Source organism: Oryctolagus cuniculus, chromosome 2, assembly GCF_964237555.1.
Source record: "Oryctolagus cuniculus chromosome 2, mOryCun1.1, whole genome shotgun sequence".
NCBI lineage: Eukaryota > Metazoa > Chordata > Mammalia > Lagomorpha > Leporidae > Oryctolagus > Oryctolagus cuniculus.
Genome location: NC_091433.1, coordinates 165,829,563 through 165,849,617, shown reverse-complemented (window position 1 = coordinate 165,849,617; position 20,055 = coordinate 165,829,563). Strand labels below are relative to the sequence as shown.

General features: G+C 39.6%; 1 protein-coding gene across 2 annotated transcripts in view; it reads right to left on the bottom strand.

Moving 5' to 3' along the window:
- Window positions 1–4,789: 4,789 nt before the first annotated feature.
- HEATR5B (HEAT repeat containing 5B) overlaps window positions 4,790–20,055 on the bottom strand; it is a 124,371-nt gene continuing 109,105 nt past the window's right edge. For both annotated transcript variants that reach the window (XM_002709922.5, XM_051842984.2), the window contains exons 33-36: window positions 17,967–18,191; window positions 12,321–12,472; window positions 10,901–11,114; window positions 4,790–5,691 (exon numbers count right to left, since the gene is read on the bottom strand). In XM_002709922.5, coding sequence (XP_002709968.2) covers window positions 5,387–5,691; window positions 10,901–11,114; window positions 12,321–12,472; window positions 17,967–18,191 — 896 coding nt within the window. In that variant the 3' untranslated portion in view covers window positions 4,790–5,386. The remainder of the gene's footprint in view (window positions 5,692–10,900; window positions 11,115–12,320; window positions 12,473–17,966; window positions 18,192–20,055) is intronic.

The window sequence follows — 20,055 nt, the reverse complement described above, 5'->3', positions numbered from 1 at the left end:
TTGGACCATCTTGTGTTGCTTTCCCAGGCACATTAGCAGGGAGCTGAACTGGAAATGGAGCAGCTGGGACTCAAACCTGCACCCATGTAGGATGCTGGTGACACAGTCAGCAGCTTAACCCACTACCACAGCGCTGGCCCCCGAAGTTTCATTTTAAAAATTCAAATGCAATGTTATTTATCAAAATGTAAAAATTGGAAATAGTACTCAAGTATAGGGTAATAGCCAAGTTAATAATCATACAATCACTATTAAGTGGATATTTTAAAAATGGTAGTTATTAGGGGACAGCATTGTGGCATAGCAGGAAAAACCACTACCTACAGTGTTGCCATCCCATATGGGTACAAGTTCGAGTCCCAGTTGTTCCACTTCTTTTTTTTTTGACAGGCAGAGTGGACAGTGAGAGAGACAGACAGAGAGAAAGGTCTTCCTTTTGCCATTGGTTCACCCTCCAATGGCCGCCACGGCCAGCGCGCTGCGGCCAGCGCACCGTGCTGATCCGATGGCAGGAACCAGGAGCCAGGTGCTTTTCCTGGTCTTCCATGGGGTGCAGGGCCCAAGCACCTGGGCCATCCTCCACTGCACTCCCGGGCCACAGCAGAGAGCTGGCCTGGAAGAGGGGCAACCGGGACAGAATCCAGCGCCCCAACCGGGACTAGAACCCGGTGTGCCGGCGCCGCTAGGCGGAGGATTAGCCTAGTGAGCCGCGGCGCCGGCCACCAGTTGTTCCACTTCTAATAGAGCTCCTTGCTAATGGCCTATGAAGAGCAGTGGAGGATGGATGACCCAAGTGTTTGGGTCCCTGCTATCCATGTGGGAGAATGGGAAAAAGCTCTTGTCTCCTGGATTAGGCCTGTCCCAGTGCTGGCTTTTGTAGCCATTTGGGTAGTGAAGCAGCAGAGGGAAGATTTCTGTCTTTCCTTCTCTCTGTAACTCTTTCAAATTACATAAATATATAAAAAAGAAAGAAAGAAAGAAAATGACCATTACTAAAGGTATCTCACATCCCGATTTGAGTAACAGAATGGGAAAATGTTTACAAAATAAATGGAGGAAAGCAGGATACAACATCCTCTGTGTAGAATGATCACAACTATGGGAAAAGGGACTAAAATATCCACATTAATTTAGTCTGAGTGTTGAATTATAATTTTCCCAACATATTAATGAATGCAGATTTTATTATTAAAATCCATTAACTCATGACAAGGTACAAAAATGACTTTCCTTTTCCCTCTGACTCTACTTGTACACTCAGAGATTAAAAGCTTTTTTTCTATTGCTTGACAAATAAAAAGAAGTATTTTCCTCTTGTTGGAAATAAATTGCAAAGAAGAGATTTAAAGGGGCCGGCACTGTGGCGTAGCAGGTAAAGCCACCGCCTACAGTGCCTGCATCCCTTATGGGCACTGGTTTGAGTCCAGGCTGCTCCACTACTACTGGGAAAGCTGTAGAAGATGGCTCAAGTGTTTACTCTGGTGCACCCAAGAGAGACCCAGAAGAAGCTCCTGGCTTTGAATTGGCCCAGTAGTAGCTATTGCCACCATTTGTGGAGCGAACCAGCAGATGAAAGACCTCTATTTCTCTCTCTTCCTCTGCCTCACTGTTAACTCTGCCTTTCAAATAAATAAATAATCTTAAAAAAAAAAAGATATTTAAAGTAGGATCAATTATTAACTTTTACAAGTCCATGGATTCCACTTAAATTTCCAAAGATTATTTGATTAGAATTGAAAGTATAGGAGAAAAAGGGAATAGAGAAGTATATGTATAAATGAAAAGCAACGCCTGAAATAGAAACTCACATGAGTTCCAAAGACAAAAAGAATTGCGGACCTGGGACAAAGGCTGTGAAAAAAATCCCTTAAAGGAAAAGTTTGAGTTGCTTATTTGTACATTCTTGATTTTCACATATTTGTTTAGTGATAGCACCAAACACTTAGTTGAGGATAACTTTTCTAAATTATAATCACAATGTGAAATTCTTGCTTAAGTCTGTTAAGTTCACAAGTAATAATTTTGTAAACATCTAAATATAACTAGAATTCATAATTATTGAAAATAAGGCATCCATGGGCCACTGGTGCTGTGGCATAGTGGGTAAAGCAGTTGCCTGAAGGGCTGGCATCCCACATGGGTGCCGGTACAAGTGCTGGCTGCTGCACTTCCAATCCAGCTCTGCAGTGTGGCCTGGGAAAGCAGCAGAAGATGGCCCAAATCCTTGGGCCTCTGCACCCGCATGTGAGACCTGGAAGAAGCTCCTGGCTCCTGGCTTTGGATTGGCACAGCTCCAGCTGTTGTGGCCATTTGGGGAGTAAACCAGTAGATGGAAGACCTCTCTCTCTCTGCCTCTGCTTCTCTGTAACTCTGCCTTTCAAAAAATAATCTTTCTTTTCTGACATCAACCTAAAAATTCCAATTAAGAATGAAGCAAATGTGAGGCACTGTACTGCATACAAAAAATTGACAATTGGGCTAATTATATCTATCATTTGGTGTTGTTTGAATAAAAAGAAATAATGGATATAAAGTGTCTAGCACAGTTCCTGGCACACAAGAGAATGTCAGCTCTTATTCAACAATTTACAGTATTTTATCTTCTGTGTCTGGTCTGTATTTTATACTGCCACTCTGATAGCAATTCTACATACATTTACAAACAACTTATTAGGCTAAGTAATATTATATGCCCATATTAAAGGACCAAAGATTCATACATGATAAAAATAAGCAGGATAACTATAGATGTATGTACTTTATAGATGTGTGAACAACTAGAGAGAGAATATCTACTAAATTTTTCTCATTTTATAGATGAGGAAATAAAGTTCCAAAGAGTGAGGCCGTCTTAAGTACTATCTGTTGTTTGTAGAACCTATTTAGAGCAAGGACACCTGAGTTCAGAGTTGACTTTTCTCTGACTAAATTGTTAACTCAAATGTATCATATTGGTTATTTAAAGAGCACTTGGAAAGCAAACAGAAGATACTTTTATTTTTTATAGTATTAAAACTACTTAGATAATGCTTCAAAAATAATCTACTGGCTATAATGGTGCTTTTCCTTTTACCTTCATGATATTGAATGTTTATAACCAAGTAAATATGATTATTTAGTTTGAGAAAATCTCATGGGTTGGGAAGTTAAACAAACATATACAAAATTTCAAACATCTTCCTTTTATGGATACACTCAGAAACTAGAAGTTGTCCATAGATTAGAAGGATTCAAAGAAAGTATTAAGGACGTACTGAGAGGGGAAGAGAGAGGGAGAGGAGGAAAGGAGAACCTTTGCTAACGTCTGATACAATATTCAGTGAAGAGGGAAATGATGGGGAAAGCCTTGGAGGTACCAAGAACAGCACTTTGTGTTTCTGTGTGGGTGCAAACTGTTGAAATCTTTGCTTAATATATGCTAAATTGATCTTCTGTATATAAAGGGAATTGAAAATGAATCTTGATGTGAATGGAATGGGAGAGGGAGCAGGAGATGGGAAGGTTGTGGGTGGGAGGGAAGTTATCGGGGAGGAAAGCCGCTGTAATCCATAAGCTGTACTTTGGAAATTTATATTTATTAAATAAAAGTTAAAAAAAGTAATAATAATAGCTAGTTACAAAGGACTACATATTATATGATCTCATTTATACAAAATGGCAGTGATAAGAAAAGCTACAGAGATAAAAAGATTAGCAGCAGCCTACACAAAGGGTGGGAGGTGGAAATACAGATTGTATAATGATAGCTGAAGGGAATGGAGTTTCTTTTTGGGATAATGAACACGTGCAAGATTGAGACGCTGATAGTTCACTTCTCTGTGAATATATTATTGAATTGTACACTATAAATGGGTGACCTGCATAGTATGTGAATTGGATCTTAACAAAGTCATTACCGAAAATGAAAACAGGGGCTGACACTGAGGCATGATGGGTAAAACCACCTGCAGTGCCAGCATCCCCATGGGTGCCAGTTTTGAGTCCCAGCTGCTCCACTTCTGATCCAACTCCCTGCTAATGCTCCTGGGCAAGCAGTGGAAGATGGACCAAGAACTTGGGCCATCCTAAACCCATGTGGGATGCCCAGAAGAAGCTCCTGGATCCTGGCTTCAAACAGGCCCAGCTTCAGCTGCTGTGGCCATTTGGGGAGTAAACCAGCAGATTGAAGATCTCGCTCTCTCTTTCTGTAACTTTGCCTTTCAAATAAACAAATAGATCTTAAAACAATAAAAAATAAAAAAATAAAATAAAATGAAAACAAAAACCCCAGTAACTCTAGAAACCCAAGTCGCAAATGAAAGATCCTGTAGAAATAAATGTTATTGAGAAAATAGGTAAGAGAAAGCCTCTATTTGAGGTATCTAAAACACTAAGGAATAAACACAATATTTTAGCTACTAATTGGCACAGGTATGTTGAGTAAATAAACAGGTTGCAGGTGACAGTTACACAAGTTTCAATGATCAGAAAAATAATCTGTTTTTAATGATACAGTCTATGTTACAGTCTGGTAAAATTTGGTGTTTAAAATTTGCTAAATGCTGTGGTAAACATTCCTTTTTCTATTACCTATTTGCTGTGGTATATAAGCATTACATGAGAGAATGGGATAACTACAATTATGACTAATTCATTTTTGTATCCCCTGCAGCATTGAGCTTGATGCTTTATACACGGTAGGCATTCAATAAATATTTGATGAACAAAATTAACCATCATAGTCAGACTTGAGGCTGTGTAATTACAAAATATAACTGAGGCTATTAAAAAAAAAACGCCGAACATTATATAACATTTGAAACATTTTAATGGACCTATAAATGAGAATTTTGTTAACAACTAAAATATACACAAGCGTAATTTAGTAATTTAATATGAAAGTAAAAACATCCATCAGAAAGATAAGGACAGTTGGGGAAATGCTTACAAAATGTGATTTTATTCATAGTATATACACCACAAAACAGATACTTCCCATATCTTGCAATTTATTTCAAAATTTAAAACCTACTTGTTTTTCAGCTGAATTTTTTTCGTGACAGATGCTGAAGCTTGACTTATATTCCCTAACAATATCTACAGGCTGCCCAACAACATGATAGAATTATGTTTTTAGAATTTAAAAGACCATGGCTCAGGGTTTAAAAAATAAATTAATAAAAGAGAAACATTATTAGAATAAAAATGAAAACATATTCACTACATGATAAAAATTCATTCCTTAAAAATCAGTATGTGGGGTGAGCATTATTTCACTTAACCTATTCGGAAGCACTATAACACCAATATACAAATAAAACAGAACCCACAGCCTGAAATGATACAGTGGCTAACACTACTTAGGTGCTAGCTCACATTATAAATAAACATGAATGGAAGAGCAAGTTTAAAAAAAGCTCGTTTTCAGCTTAATAGTCGGTGCAGAATGTATGGCAGGGGCCGGCTGCCTGGCAGCTGCTTTGGCTTTGCTAGCCTGGCTTGCTCGAACAGCAGTTTCTAGACGTACTTTCAATTCCGGAGCAGCCCCCATTACTGTCTTGAAGGCATGAGGATACAGAGGTCCGATATGCATTAAATTCTGGAGTGCAAACTCATGAAGATCTTTGGAAGCTGCATTTGCTGAGGCGAAAGAATTTTCATCCAGCAGGTAAGAGATTAAAGTGGGAACTAAGAGAGCAAGTAACTGGACTCCTGTAAAACACAGAGAGAAAGGATGATGAGTCTGAGGATTCCGATAAACTTTAATCTAAAACCTAGGCAATTACTACTGCAGAGTAAATTAAAAGTAAATAACATGCAACCTATTTCAGACCTCAATGATAACTCATAATTAATGTTAAATATTTACTTAATGCCCAAGCCACATGGTAGGGTTGGAGAGCAGGCAGGTTAAGTTTCTGAACTTTACTTTTCATTTGCTTTATAAAACATTGCTGGCTAGAAAGTTAAAAAGGAAGAAAATGTTTTATAATTACCATTTGGTCCAATGTATTTTGAGTAAGATTATCAAGTGTTTAAGGTTAGAATCAAGATGTTGGAAGAGGGGACAGGAAGCAGAAAACCATTTGTTTGCCAATATTTGAAATTACTTGTTGCTTTCTTTCTTAGGTGGAAATGTAATACAGATGTTATACTATTTGATCGCCTCCCAAACTCCAAGTAAGTGAGGGGAAATTCCTCAGATATATGGAAATATATAAACCTTAGGGTTAAGCAACAAGAACTCATGTCTGATGACACAAATTCTAAGCCCTTTCAAATGAATTTATTTGGAGGCTTAATCTACTTTGCTAATCTCTTTTTCTTTCTAAATCAACAACTCCACTCTGGTATATACATTTTTATATTTTAATTAAAGGTGATATTGCTCTTTATTTCTTTTTCCAAGATTTATTTATTTACTTGAAAGGCAGTTAGAGAGAGAGACAGACAGACAGACAGACATCTTCCTTTTTTTTTTTTTTTTTTTTTTTACAGGCAGAGTGGACAGTGAGAGAGAGAGAGAGAGAAAGGTCTTCCTTTTGCCATTGGTTCACCCTCCAATGGCCGCCAAGGCTGGCGCACCGCGCTGATCCGATGGCAGGAGCCAGGTGCTTATCCTGGTCTCCCATGGGGTGCAGGGCCCAGGCACTTGGGCCATCCTCCACTGCACTCCCGGGCCACAGCAGAGAGCTGGCCTGGAAGAGGGCAACCGGGACAGAATCCGGCACCCCAACCGGGACTAGAACCCGGTGTGCCGGCGCCGCAAGGTGGAGGATTAGCATATTGAGTCGTGGCACCGGCCAATTTAATAAATATAAATTTCAAAAGTACAACTTTTGGCAGGCACCGCGGCTTAATAGGCTAATCCTCCACCTAGTGGCGCCGGCACACCGGGTTCTAGTCCTGGTTGGGGCGCCGGATTCTGTCCCAGTTGCCCCTCTTCCAGGCCAGCTCTCTGCTGTGGCCAGGGAGTGCAGTGGAGGATGGCCCAGGTGCTTGGGCCCTGCACCCCATGGGAGACCAGAAGAAGCACCTGGCTCCTGGCTTTGGATCAGCACGGTGCGCCGGCCACTGGAGGGTGAACCAACGGCAAAAGGAAGACCTTTCTCTCTCTCTCTCTCTCTCACTGTCCACTCTGCCTGTCAAAAAAAAAAAAAAAAAAGTACAACTTTTATAGTGGTTCTTACCCCGCACCCGTCCTTATATCCCCAAACCATCTTATCTCCTACTACCTCTCCCATCCCATTCTTAAGATTCATTTTTAATTATCTTTATGTACAGAAGATCAACTCTAAAGTAAGTAAAGATTTCAACAGTTTGCACTCACACATACACACAAAGTATAAAGTACTGTTTGAAGACTAGTTTTACCGGTAATTCTCATAGTACAACACATTAAGGACAGAGGTCCTACATGGGGAGCAAGTGTGCAGTGACTCTTGTTATTGATTTAACAACTGACTCTTTTTTATGATGGCAGTGATCACCCAAGGCTCTTGTCATGAGCTGCCAAGGCTATGGAAGCCTTTTGAGTCCACAAACTCTGACATTATATAGACAAGGCCATAATCTGTCGCTCCCCCTCTTCGTGGAGGAACGACACAGGACCCTGCGCTGTTCTTTCGTCTGCTCGGCCCTCCCCGGGTTTGCTGCTGGTTCTTCCCGGGTTGGCTACTATCCCTTCCACCTCCGTGGAAGGGCAGTTCCCCCTGGCCACATTCCCCACTTCCTCAGGGGAGCGGCACACCGCCGGCCGGCTCTTCTCGGGGGCTGCACAGGTGTTCCTTCAGCTAGATGTTCCCCCTTAGATGTTCCTGGTGCATGCTGTCTCTCTCCTCCTTTATAGTCCTCCTCCGCCAATCCCAACTCGGCTGCCCACACGCCGAGTACGCTGCTCTCCTCCAATCAGTAGCAAGTCCTACAGTTTATTAGCTGAACTGGAGGCAGCTGCGTAGAAGCTGTTTACTTCTCTCCCAGCGCCATATTGTGGGAGAGCAGATGCATAGAATAAGTCTTAATTCCAGTAACTCAGTCTAGTCCGGTTTGCTCCCCACAATAATCAAAGTGGAAGTTCTCTCCTCCCTTCAGAGAAAGGTACCTCCTCCTTTGATGGTCCGTTCTTTCCACTGGGATCTTGCTCGCAGAGATCTTTCATTTAGGTCAGTTTTTGCCAGTGTCTTGGCTTTCCACGCCTGAAATGGAAATGCCCCTCTTCCAGGCCAGCTCTCTGCTGTGGCCAGGGAAGGCAGTGGAGGATGGCCCAAGTGCTTGGGCCCTGCACCCCATGGGAGACCAGGAGAAGCACCTGGCTCCGGGCTTCAGATCAGCGCAGTGCGTCAGCCTCAGCACGCCGGCCGCAGCGGCCATTGGAGAGTGAACCAAAGGCAAAGGAAGACCTTTCTCTCTCTCTCTCTCTCTCACTGTCCATTCTGTCTGTCTATATATATATATATATAAAAGAAATTTATATTTATTAAATAAAAGCTTTCTATAAAAAATACTAAATGTTAATAAGCTCAGTGCTAGACTTATAAAATGAGAAAGACTTAGTTTCATCTTACTAAAATAAAATTATAAATAAAATATGTAATATATTTTAATAAAATAGTAAAATAAGGCCGGTGCCGCGGCTCACTTGGCTAATCCTCTGCCTGCAGCACGGGCACCCCGGGTTCTAGTCCCGGTTGGGGCGCCGGATTCTGTCCTGGTTGCTCCTCTTCTAGTCCAGCTCTCTGCTGTGGCCTGGGAAGGCAGTGGAGGATGACTCAAATTCTTGGGCCCTGCACCTGCATGGGAAACCAGGAGGAAGCACCTGGCTTCTGGCTTCGGATCGGCGCAGCGTGCTGGCCGTAGCAGCCATTTGTGGGGGTGAACCAACGGAAGGAAGACCTTTCTCTCTGCCTCTCTCTCTCTCTCTTTGTCTAACTCTGCCTGTCAAAAAAAAAAAAAAAAAAGTAAAATAAAATTATGTTGAGTTGTCAAATACACCTAATGACATAAAATTTAGACTCAAATAATCCGTATATTATTAGTAATTTTAGTTTTCATTAATATTAGTAATTTCATTAACTTTTTTTTTTTTAAGGCAGAGTGGACAGTGAGAGAGAGAGAGAGAGAGGTCTTCCTTTTGCTGTTGGTTCACCCTCCAATGGCCGCCATGGCCGGCGCGCTGCAGCTGGCGCACTGCACTGATCCGATGACAGGAGCCAGGTGCTTCTCCTGGTCTCCCGTGGGGTGCAGGGCCCAAGGACTTGGGCCATCCTCCACTGCACTCCCGGGCCACAGCAGAGAGCTGGCCTGGAAGAGGGGCAACCGGGACAGAATCCGGTGCCCCGACCGGGACTAGAACCCGGAGTGCCGGCGCTGCAAGGCGGAGGATTAGCCTACTGAGCCGCGGCGCCGGCCCAATTTCATTAACTTCTAATAACAGTCATTTCTTCATGATTTTCCCAGTTTTGATATCACTTCCATGTAACAAAGTAATATTGACCTTTTTTTCTTCTCTTTAAACAGTTAATCATTAAATAAATTTTCTGTCACATTCATCCCTGCATTCTTCCATTATCATAGTTCTGCATTATAATTTTAGGAGAGCCATTATAATAGCTTTTCAAATGCCTCTTTTACTTATCCTAATTTTTTCAAGAGAAGAAGAAAGAGCATATAAAAAATTGATACAATTTTTATCTGGAAGGCAATTTGGCAACACACAGTAAAGGTCCTAAAAATGTACATTTCCTTCATTCTAAAATTTCACTTTTAGAAATTTATCTGAAAGAAATTTTTAAAAATGAATGCACAGATAGTATGTACCAGCATGTTCATCTCATTTATTTAAGATCCTTAAAACTTAAAAAAATGTAACAATCATAAAATACTAGTGTAAAAAGTATAGTCTTACTATGTGAAAAGACCCCAGTGGAAAGAAGTAGTCATCAAAGAAGGATGTACTTTTCTCTGAAGGGAGTAGAGAACTTTCACTTTGCTTATGGCCTTGTCTAACTACTGACAGAATTTGTGGACTCAAAAGGCTTCCATAGCCTTGGCAGCTCATTGTCAGGGGCTTCAGGTGATCACTGAAGTCATACAAAGAGTGTTAAAAGTTAAATTAACAACAGGAGTCACTGTGCACTAACTTCCCATGTAGAACCTCTGTACTCAGAGTTGTATTATGAGAGTTAATAGTAAAACTTGTTCTCAAAGATTTACTTCGTTTTAGTGTATTAAGTGAAGGATATTCTTATGTCTCATAAGTTATACTATGTCTAAGTGCTTGCAAAAGATGTATCATTCTTGGGTTCTTCTTTAAAGTTAATCAAGTTTCTCAAAAAAAAAAAAAAGAATGCTTAAAATATTTAAAAAAAGAAGTGGAAAAAAGTATAGTCTTACTATAATTATAATAATATATGTAATGGCAAATATTTAATTATGATGAAATCAAGACTTAAGCATTAAGGAAATAAAGTACATATGAAGCTACATAAGTCTGGTTAGTAGATGGATATGTATAGTTTTTCATGTTATAAAAATTAATAATTTAAAGTATTAAATGAGGTATTTTAATAATGTTTGATATTAATACTACTCTGGCTATATTTGTTATAAAGCTTTTGTACCTCTATTATAAATACTAGAACATGATTTTTAACCTTTATTAAATATCCATATGTTTCCTAGTTCTTAAAAGGACACAGTGTTGAAATGCCATCAGTAATTCACTTACTTCGTGCTCATAAAAAAATAAATATAAATCAACTCACACATTATGTTAGTAACATAAGCAAGTACATTATGTTTTCAGATATTAAGTGCTCTTTAGTAATGTTTATGTTATAAAAGCCTGTGTCTAATATCAAAAAGATATGTAATACAGATCTTCATTTTTGGACTTAGTGGCCTTTTATAAGAAAATACTTACTGTTCTGTTCTTCACCAAGAGCAACCAATGTTTCAAGAACTTTTATTCCTTCTTGAACAGCTAAAAGTTCTGTGTTACTGGCTGGTCTGTTTCTTTCAACAGCTTTCAGCTTTTCCACCACTATTGGAGCTAATGAATGGATATAGGGAGTAGAAAGGGCACGATTGGAATGTTGGAAGACGGAGAGGAGCAGCTGGTAACATTTGGCTTGAACCTGTATAAGAAGATCACTTTATCAATTAACATGTGATAGTTCTTATTTACTCTAAATCACATTGCATCTTAATAGACATTGAAAAGAAGTGATACAGCAGGATGAAAATAGAATGCCATTTTTGCCTTAAAGAAATGTAGAAAAATAGAACTTTCAATAAGCTAAGTAAATAAAATTGTAAAGAAACTAATAAGAAAAACACTTTGGGTAAATTACCAAATCACCACACTTACATAATTTATATATTTCTACAATGTGGAAGAAAACAGGAACCAGGAATTTCAATTTCTGTTTTAAATTTTTCTTTTAATGTATAATTGTCCCTCCCAAAATTAGGCTTCAAAAAGTTAGTGAAAAAAATAGAATAAAAAGAGAATGTACATGTCTCCCGAACTTTCCGAGTCCCCCTTGTATTTAGGAAGGAAGGCTAATTATTTGAATGATCTGAAATAAAACTACAAAAGTACACTGCTTAGATACTTTGAACCCATTTGATTTGATTTCCTGGAAATGACTGCTTGTACCAACTTAGTCTAGAAAGAAAAGTATATCTGGTTATTAGAGAAAGACTTCATAACAATTTTTTTAAAGGAAGGAAGGTCCATCAATATATGGAACAAATGACAGATTAAAAATTGCTTCAGTGCTTTGGTAGAATACAAGTTGCCAAACCTTGCTGGACATCAGATATATCCAGGAAATAGTATAGAAATAGACATCCTTGAGGCACAAATCTGGAGACTGATTCAGGAAAATAGTGGTAGAGTTCAGAAATATTTATAAACTGCTTTTCTTACTCTTGTACAGAAGGTCTAAGAATCATCAGTTTAGACACTGACACTGTGAAGCAACAAAACTTATTTTCTAGACAAACTAGTTTCCAAGAGGTACATTAAAACACAAACTAATATATCTATTAATGCCCTTGATGTCACTTAAATAAACACTGGAAAACATAATCACAGACTCATGTAAAGTCTTTAGCAATGTGACCTCAGGCTAATTAAATACTCGAGTGCTGGAGAATTTCTGCATATGTGAATAAACATACTGTCTCTCCTAGTGTTTAACCTCATGGACCTTTTCCAGCTTTTCCATTTAAAAGCCATACCACAAATACTTGAGCTTTCATTACATCACGTATTTTAATGAATTAATCTGAAATTTTCTTAATAAAATAGAATATCTGTGTTAAGTATAACTTACCCATGGGTCACATGAATTTAATGCATTTTTAAATCTGTTCATACAGCCATTCTGTAATGACTGGACTCCTATTATTTCACTACTAGCAGACCACAGGAAGAGTGCAATGGCTGTTAGCATGCTTACTTCATCAGGTGGAGGCATTGAATCTTCTGAAAAGGAAAAATGAAAGCAGTGTGTTGTTTCTAAAGCATTTTGGAATTTTAATCTTGAAAAACAACTCTCTCTCTTCAACGTTTATAGCAATGTGTGTACAATCTAATACAGTTCACAAATAACTGTATGAAGAGAAACAGGGAATGTTTTACCAGAAGTCCTCCTTAGTATTCTAAAAGATACAATATTACTGGAAAAAAAATTCCAGGAAAAAATCCTAATAAGAACAATAATATGGAAAAAAATTAAAATATAAAAGATCACATGGAAACATAACATTACAATAAAAGTCATTTAACTTCTGTGGAGTGCAGGTGGATCAAAAATTTTCATTCTCCTTGCAACAAAGGTAAATTATTATAAGATATTCTAAGTAACTTAAAAATCCAAGGTAGACTTTCTTAGTGATATCTTTCCATTTAATAAATATGAAAAACTATAAATCTCACACAATCATTAAAGAAAAAAATTTTGTACAATATCTTGAAGACAGTGTTCTAACAATTTTAAAGAATTTATTGGGGCCAGCGACACCAGCATCCCATATGAGCATGGGTTCAAGCCCGGGTCTGCTCTACTTCTCATCTAGCTCCTTGCTAATGTGCCTGGAAAACAGTGGAAGATGGCCCAAGCACTTGGGCTCCTGCCATCCATATGGAAGACCTGGATGGAATTCCAGGCTCCTGGCTCAGTCCTGCCTATTGCAGCGATTTAGGGAGAAAACCAGCAAATAGAAGATCTCTCTCTCTATGCCTCTAACTTTGCCTTCAAATAAAAAAATTTTTAAAAAAGCAAAAACTAAACTCTACTTTTTAAATAAATAAATAAATCTCTAAAACAAACAGGAAAAATAACATTGCTATTACAATAATTTATTCAAGAATGGATACAGCATTAACTTAAAAGAAATACAGTATGTAATTAGGAATACAGGAAATATGGACATTTATTCTAAAGAACAATACTATCAAACATATAAGAGCCCCAAAGTATTTTGTGATTCTCATTGCTTCAACAATTAAACTTATCAGCATTTTATGTAATAGTTTGGGTTAATCTGACAACTCTAGACACCCAATAATAATCAATACTTTATTAGGATTATGAACATGGTTGATATATTAAGTTTTCCTAAAATAAAAAGTTCTAAGAAACAGTCTAGAAGTCCATTAACATAAAGAAAAAAAGTTAAGGAAATAAAGAGATGTAAAATCTGACGGATTTAAGTAATTTATAATAACCTGAGTCATAAATGCAAAACATCTGACAACTACATAGTAGAAATACTACTCTAGGTAGAACGAGAACAATCTCTTATTCCGAGTTTGTGATATCTCAAGCAATCTTCAGTCAGAAAATTATCATATCATTTTAAAATTGTGATTTTAAGATGAAGCACCTAAATATGATTCGCTACTACAAGGAACTAAGAGTTTTTGGAGAAGTAACTAATTCTAGAATAAGGCCAGTGCCGCGGCTCAATAGGCTAATCCTCCGCCTTGCGGCGCCGGCACACTGGGTTCTAGTCCCGGTCGGGGTGCCGGATTCTGTCCCGGTTGCCCCTCTTCCAGGCCAGCTCTCTGCTGTGGCCAGGGAGTGCAGTGGAGGATGGCCCCAGTGCTTGGGCCCTGCACCCCATGGGAGACCAGGATAAGTACCTGGCTCCTGCCATCAGATCAGCGCAGTGTGCCGGCCACAGTGCACTGGCCGTGGCGGCCGTTGGAGGGTGAACCAACGACAAAGGAAGACCTTTCTCTCTGTCTCTCTCTCTCACTGTCCACTCTGCCTGTCAAAAAATAAAAAAATAATAATAATAATTCTAGAATAAAAACAGAGAAAACACAAGATGTTTGCTATTAATGAGGACATATTGAAATAATAGTAATGGACCAACTTAAGTAAAAAAACCATCATCAGTCTCTACTGCTGATAGTAAATATTACAATAGTAAAGGGAAAGTGAAAAGAAAGCTTCTCCTTTTAGTAGAATGCTAGCTAATAAGTTTAAAAGGAATAAATTACAGATTAGAAAATTTATAATTTGAAGCTATCATAGTAATACATAATTCAGGCAAAATGGATGCTAGAAATACTATGTAAAAGTTGGCTGGGGAATAGACAGCTGAGATACTCTCAGATTATCTCCCCACACATAACTTATTAATCATAAAAGGAAGAAATGGCAACTTTATATGGAAAAACATGGTAAAAACCATCTTAAAAAAGTAATTAAAATTAAGGTTCCCATTAATTGGACAAAGCAACATTATATGTCTCCTTACATAATGCACTGGGAAAGAATGTAACTTTTACAGTGTTCTGGTCAAAAATGCATAAGCTGAATCTAATCTAAGGTGAAGAACATTCTATAAAATATATGGCCTGTACTCTTAAAAAAAAAAAAAAAACACCGATGTCATGAAAGATAAAGGCTGAGAAACTGTCCCAGATTAAAGGAGACCAAATGGGTTGGCATTTATCCTACTAGTTAAGAGGCTGATGTCTCCTATCAGAGCGCCTTCATTCAATGTCTGGCTCTGGCTCCTAAGTTAAACTTTCTGCTAAAGCAAATCTTGGGAGACAGTTGTGAGGGCTTAAGCAATTGGGTTCCTGCCACCCATATGGAAAAAATGGATTGGGTTCCTGGCTCCCAGATTCTAGTCAGCCCAATCTCAGCTGTTGTGAGCATTTAGGGTGTGGACCAGCAGATAGCCATGCTCTTTCTCTCTCTTCTGCTCAAATAAATTAAGAATTTGAAGGGCCCAGCACTGTGGCACAGCAGGTAAGCCCCAGCCTGCAGCACCGGCATCCCATATGGGTGCTGGTTCGAATCCCAGCTGCTCTTCTTCTGATTTAGCTCTCTGCTATGGTTTGGGAATGCAGTGGAAGATGGCCCAAGTCCTTGGGCCCCTGCACCCACATGGGAGACCTAGAATAAGCTCCTGGCTCCTGGCTTTGGATCAGCTCAGCTCTGGCTGTTGCAGTCATTTGGGGAGTGAACCAGCGGAATGGAAGACCTCTCTCTCTCTCTGGCTCTACTTCTCTCTGTCTTTCAAATAAATAAAATAATTCTTTAAAAAAATTTAAAAAAGAATTTTAAATAAATAATCTTCATTGTCAAAAAAGGACACTAAAGCAATAAAATGACTAAAGAAAAAAATGTTCTATGAAGTTCATTAGGACAACTGGAGAAACTTGCATATGAACAATAAAAGCACTGTATCCAAGCTAAATTGCATAAATTTGATAATTCTGTGGTTATGTAAAAGAATGTCATGTTCTTAGGATATCCATGAAGTATTTAAGAGTAAAGAGTCGGTCGGCGCCGCGGCTCACTAGGCTAATCCTCCGCCTAGCGGCACCGGCACACTGAGTTCTAGTCCCGGTTGGGGCGCCGGATTCTGTCCCGGTTGCCCCTCTTCCAGGCCAGCTCTCTGCTGTGGCCAGGGAGTGCAGTGGAGGATGGCCCAGGTGCTTGGGCCCTGCACCCCATGGGAGACCAGGAAAAGCACCTGGCTCCTGGCTCCTGCTATCGGATCAGCGCGGTGCGCCGGCTGCAGCGCGCCGGCTGCGGCGGCCATTGGAGGGTGAACCAACGGCAAAGGAAGACCTTTCTCTCTCTCTCTCTCTCTCACTGTCCACTCTGCCTGTCAAAAAAAAAAAAAAAAAAAAAAAAAAAAAGAGTCATGAAGACTTCAATATATTCTCAAAGAGATCAGGAAAATTAATAATGATAAGATTAGCAATAATGAGAGCCAGATTATTGTTGTCTGTTTTTAGTTCTTTTCTATTTTTTTTTTACAACAGACAGCAAACAGGAGAAAAAGCCAAACACCGAAGAAACATGTGTTAAGTATTTCCCCTAATAATAAACATGAAAAATGCTTAAATTCACCAGGAAAATGAGCACTGCAAATTATAGTATCATGGGGCCAGCGCCGTGGCACAGCGGGTTAAAGCCTTGGACTGTAGCACCGGCATCCCATATGGGCACCAATTTGAATTCCGGCTGCTCCACTTCTGATCCAGCTCCCTGCTAATGCACTTGGGAAAGCAGCGAAAAATGGCCCAACTCCTTGGGCTCCTGCATCCACGTGGGAGACCCAGAAGAAGCTCCTAATTCCTGGCTTCGGATTGATTCTGTTCCAGCCATTGCAGCTATCTGGGGAGTGAATCAGTGGATGGAAGACTTCTGTCTACCTCTCTCTATAACTTTGTCCTTCAAATAAATAAAATAAATCTTTTAAAAAGAGCTTAATTTTTTTAAAAAATAGTATGATAGCAAAATTTAAAAGTCTGACAATATCAGGTATTACTGAGGATGTGTGGAAATAGAGATTATCATATGCTGTCGATGGAGTATAAATTCACATAGCTATGTTGGAAAGCCATTTGGCAATGTTTGATAAAATAAAAATTGAAAACACCTTCAAATTCACTTCTAGGTGTATGTCCTAGAAAATGTCTCATAGCAAGTGTACATGATGAATTTACAAAACAGCTCTCTGCAGCTGGCACTGTGGTGTAGTGGGTTAAGCCATCACTTGCAACGCCAGCATTCCATAAGTGTGCCAGTTCAAGTCCTTGCTGTTCTACTTCCAATCCAGCTTCCTGATAATGTGTCTGAGAAAGCAGCAGAAGATGGCCCAAGTAGTTGGGTCTCTGCCACATATGTGGGAGATCCAGATGAAGCTCCTGGCTCCTAGCTTCAGTCTGGCCCAGCCATTGTGGCCATTTGGGGAGTGAACCAGAGGAAGGAATGGAATCTCTCTCTACCTCTGTCTTTCAAATAAATAAATACACCTTAAAAAAAAAAAGAATGCTCTCTGAAGCAATGTTGGATAAATGATAAATAGCAAAAATATCCATTAATAGGACAATGAATAATTGTTGACAATACATGTGCTAGAAAACTATATGAGTTAAAAGAAAGCCTTATATATGTCCATATTAATAAATCTAATAATAAATCTAAATACTATATATGTCCATATTAATAAATCTAATAATAAATCTAAATACTATATATTGCTCCTAGTTACTTATTACACTCTCTATATAATGCATAAACATATTAAAATATATGTGTACTTATTAACATAGGTGATAACTATTAATAGTGTCTAGATATTTAGATATTCCTAGAAAGAAATATATCAATACCCAGATTGTGGTTCCACTTGGTGAAACGTGAGGCTAGGGACAAGTACTTCACTTTACTCTCTTTTCTTTATCTTTTATTGAAACAACTTGAAGTAAACATAAATATATCAGAGCTTGTCAATTCTGGGTCTTTTTATTTGTACCTAAATTCTAAGAAAAGTGCGTTTAGTTAACAATGTAGAAAGGGATATTAAAGTTCATATCTGAGAGACGTGACTAAAACATTTAAGATGATTCAGTGTAACATAGCTATTTTCTGACAAGCTTATTCAAATAATTAGCCAATAGATATCCTAAAAGATTAAATTTTACAACTCCATTAGATTACCTGGTTGAGAATATTCCAGGATGCATGCAAGAGTGCTACGAATCAGAGCTGTCCATTGTTTTTGGGTTTCCTCAGTCTTGGCCAATGAAAGTGTCACAATACTTTTAATTCCCTGAAGAGCTGCACTGACTGGTGGAGGAACCTGATTATCTGCAGACTTTATCGCTGTGTCTTTCAATATTCTTGCAATTAAAAACAGAACTGTGGGCAGGATTGTCATACATCCTGAAACAAAAACAAATCAGATAACCTCGTAACTATTGCAGTTCCAATATTGTAATTTTTTCCATTGTTTATATTTTGTGGCTTAGTATTACTTTTCCTTGTTTTCATATAAAATTTACTGCATTACTACTACTATAATTCAGTGTTTGAAAAGGAAAATATGAAAGATTCATGTTATATTGCCAGTGCTGTGGCACAGTAGGCTGGGCCTCCACCTGTGGCGCTAGCAACCCATGTGGGTGCCAGTTTGTGTCCCAGTTGCTCCTTTTCCCATTCAGCTCTCTGTCTGTGGCCTGGGAAAGCAGTGGAGGATGGCCTAAGTGCCTGAGTCCCTGCACCTGTATGGTGGACCCAGAAGAAGCTTCTGGCTCCTGACTTCAGATCAGCTCAGCTCTGGCCACTGCAGTCATTAAGGGAGTGAACCAGCAGACAGAAGAGCTCTCTCTCTCTGTAACTCTACCTCTAAAATAGATAGATAAAATCTTTAAAAACAAACAAGAAAGAAAGAGTCATACTATTTTAAAGAAGACACAGTTAATATTTTCTTTTTACACCAGCCTTGTTTGTATTACCTCCATTATTTCATTTATTTAATACTGCATGCCCTTAATAAAGAAAATCAGAAAGGAAGATAGAAAAATAGAAGCAGCCACTGCAATATACTTTAAGAATCATCTGAGTAACTTGAGGGCTTTTACAGCAATTCTAAAACATGCAATCAACCCTCAGTGACTAAAGTCAGACTAGTAAGCCAGGTAAATGAAAAGACTACTGGGGGGGGGGGGCGGGGAATAAAAGGCCCCCAGCGGCAATATTGTCATTCCATGTGGGTGCCAGTTCATGTCCCAGCTGCTCCACTTCTAATTCAGCTCCCAGTTAATATGCCTGGGAAAGCAGTAGAGGATGGGTTAAGTCCTTGGTCCTCTGTACTCATGTGGGAGATCCAGATGTAGCTCCTGGTTTCAGCCTGGCCCAGCCCCAGCCATGGCAGCCATTTCGGAATTGAACCAGAGGATAGAAGATTTCTTTTTCTTTTTCTTTTTCTTTTTTTAAGATTTATTTATTTATTTAAAATTCAGAGTTACACAGTGAGAGAAATTTTTGGCAGAGAGAGAGAGGTCTTCCATCCGCTGGTTCACTCCCCAGTTGGCCACAATAACTGGAGCTGTGCCGATCTGAAGCCAGGAGCCAGGTGCTTCTTCCGGGTCTCCCACACGGGTGCAGGGGCCCAAGCACTTGGGCCATCTTTCACTGCTTTCCCAGGCCATAGCAGAGAGCTGGATCGGAAGTGGAGCAGCCAGGACTCGAATCAGCGCCCATATGGGATGCCAGCCCTGCAGGTGGTGGCTTTATCTGCTACGCCACAGCACTGGCCCCAGGATGGAAGATTTCTTTCTTTCTTTTTTTTTTTTTTTTTTTTTTTTGACAGGCAGAGTGGACAGTGAGAGAGAGAGACAGAGAGAGAAAGGTCTTCCTTTGCCGCTGGTTCACCCTCCAATGGCCGCCGCTGCAGCCGGCGCACCGCGCTGATCCTGGCAGGAGCCAGGAGCCAGGTGCTTTTCCTGGTCTCCCATGGGGTGCAGGGCCCAAGCACCTGGGCCATCCTCCACTGCACTCCCTGGCCATAGCAGAGAGCTGGCCTGGAAGAGGGGCAACCGGGACAGAATCCGGCGCCCCAACCGGGACTAGAACCCGGTGTGCCGGCGCCGCAAGGTGGAGGATTAGCCTATTGAGCCACGGCGCTGGCTCTGGAAGATTTCTTTCTCTCCCTCCCTTTCTCTCTGTACTAGGCCTTTCAAATAAATAAAATAAATATTTAGAAAAAAAGACTTTTGGGGTAGCCAAAGAAGAAATGAAAGGACCC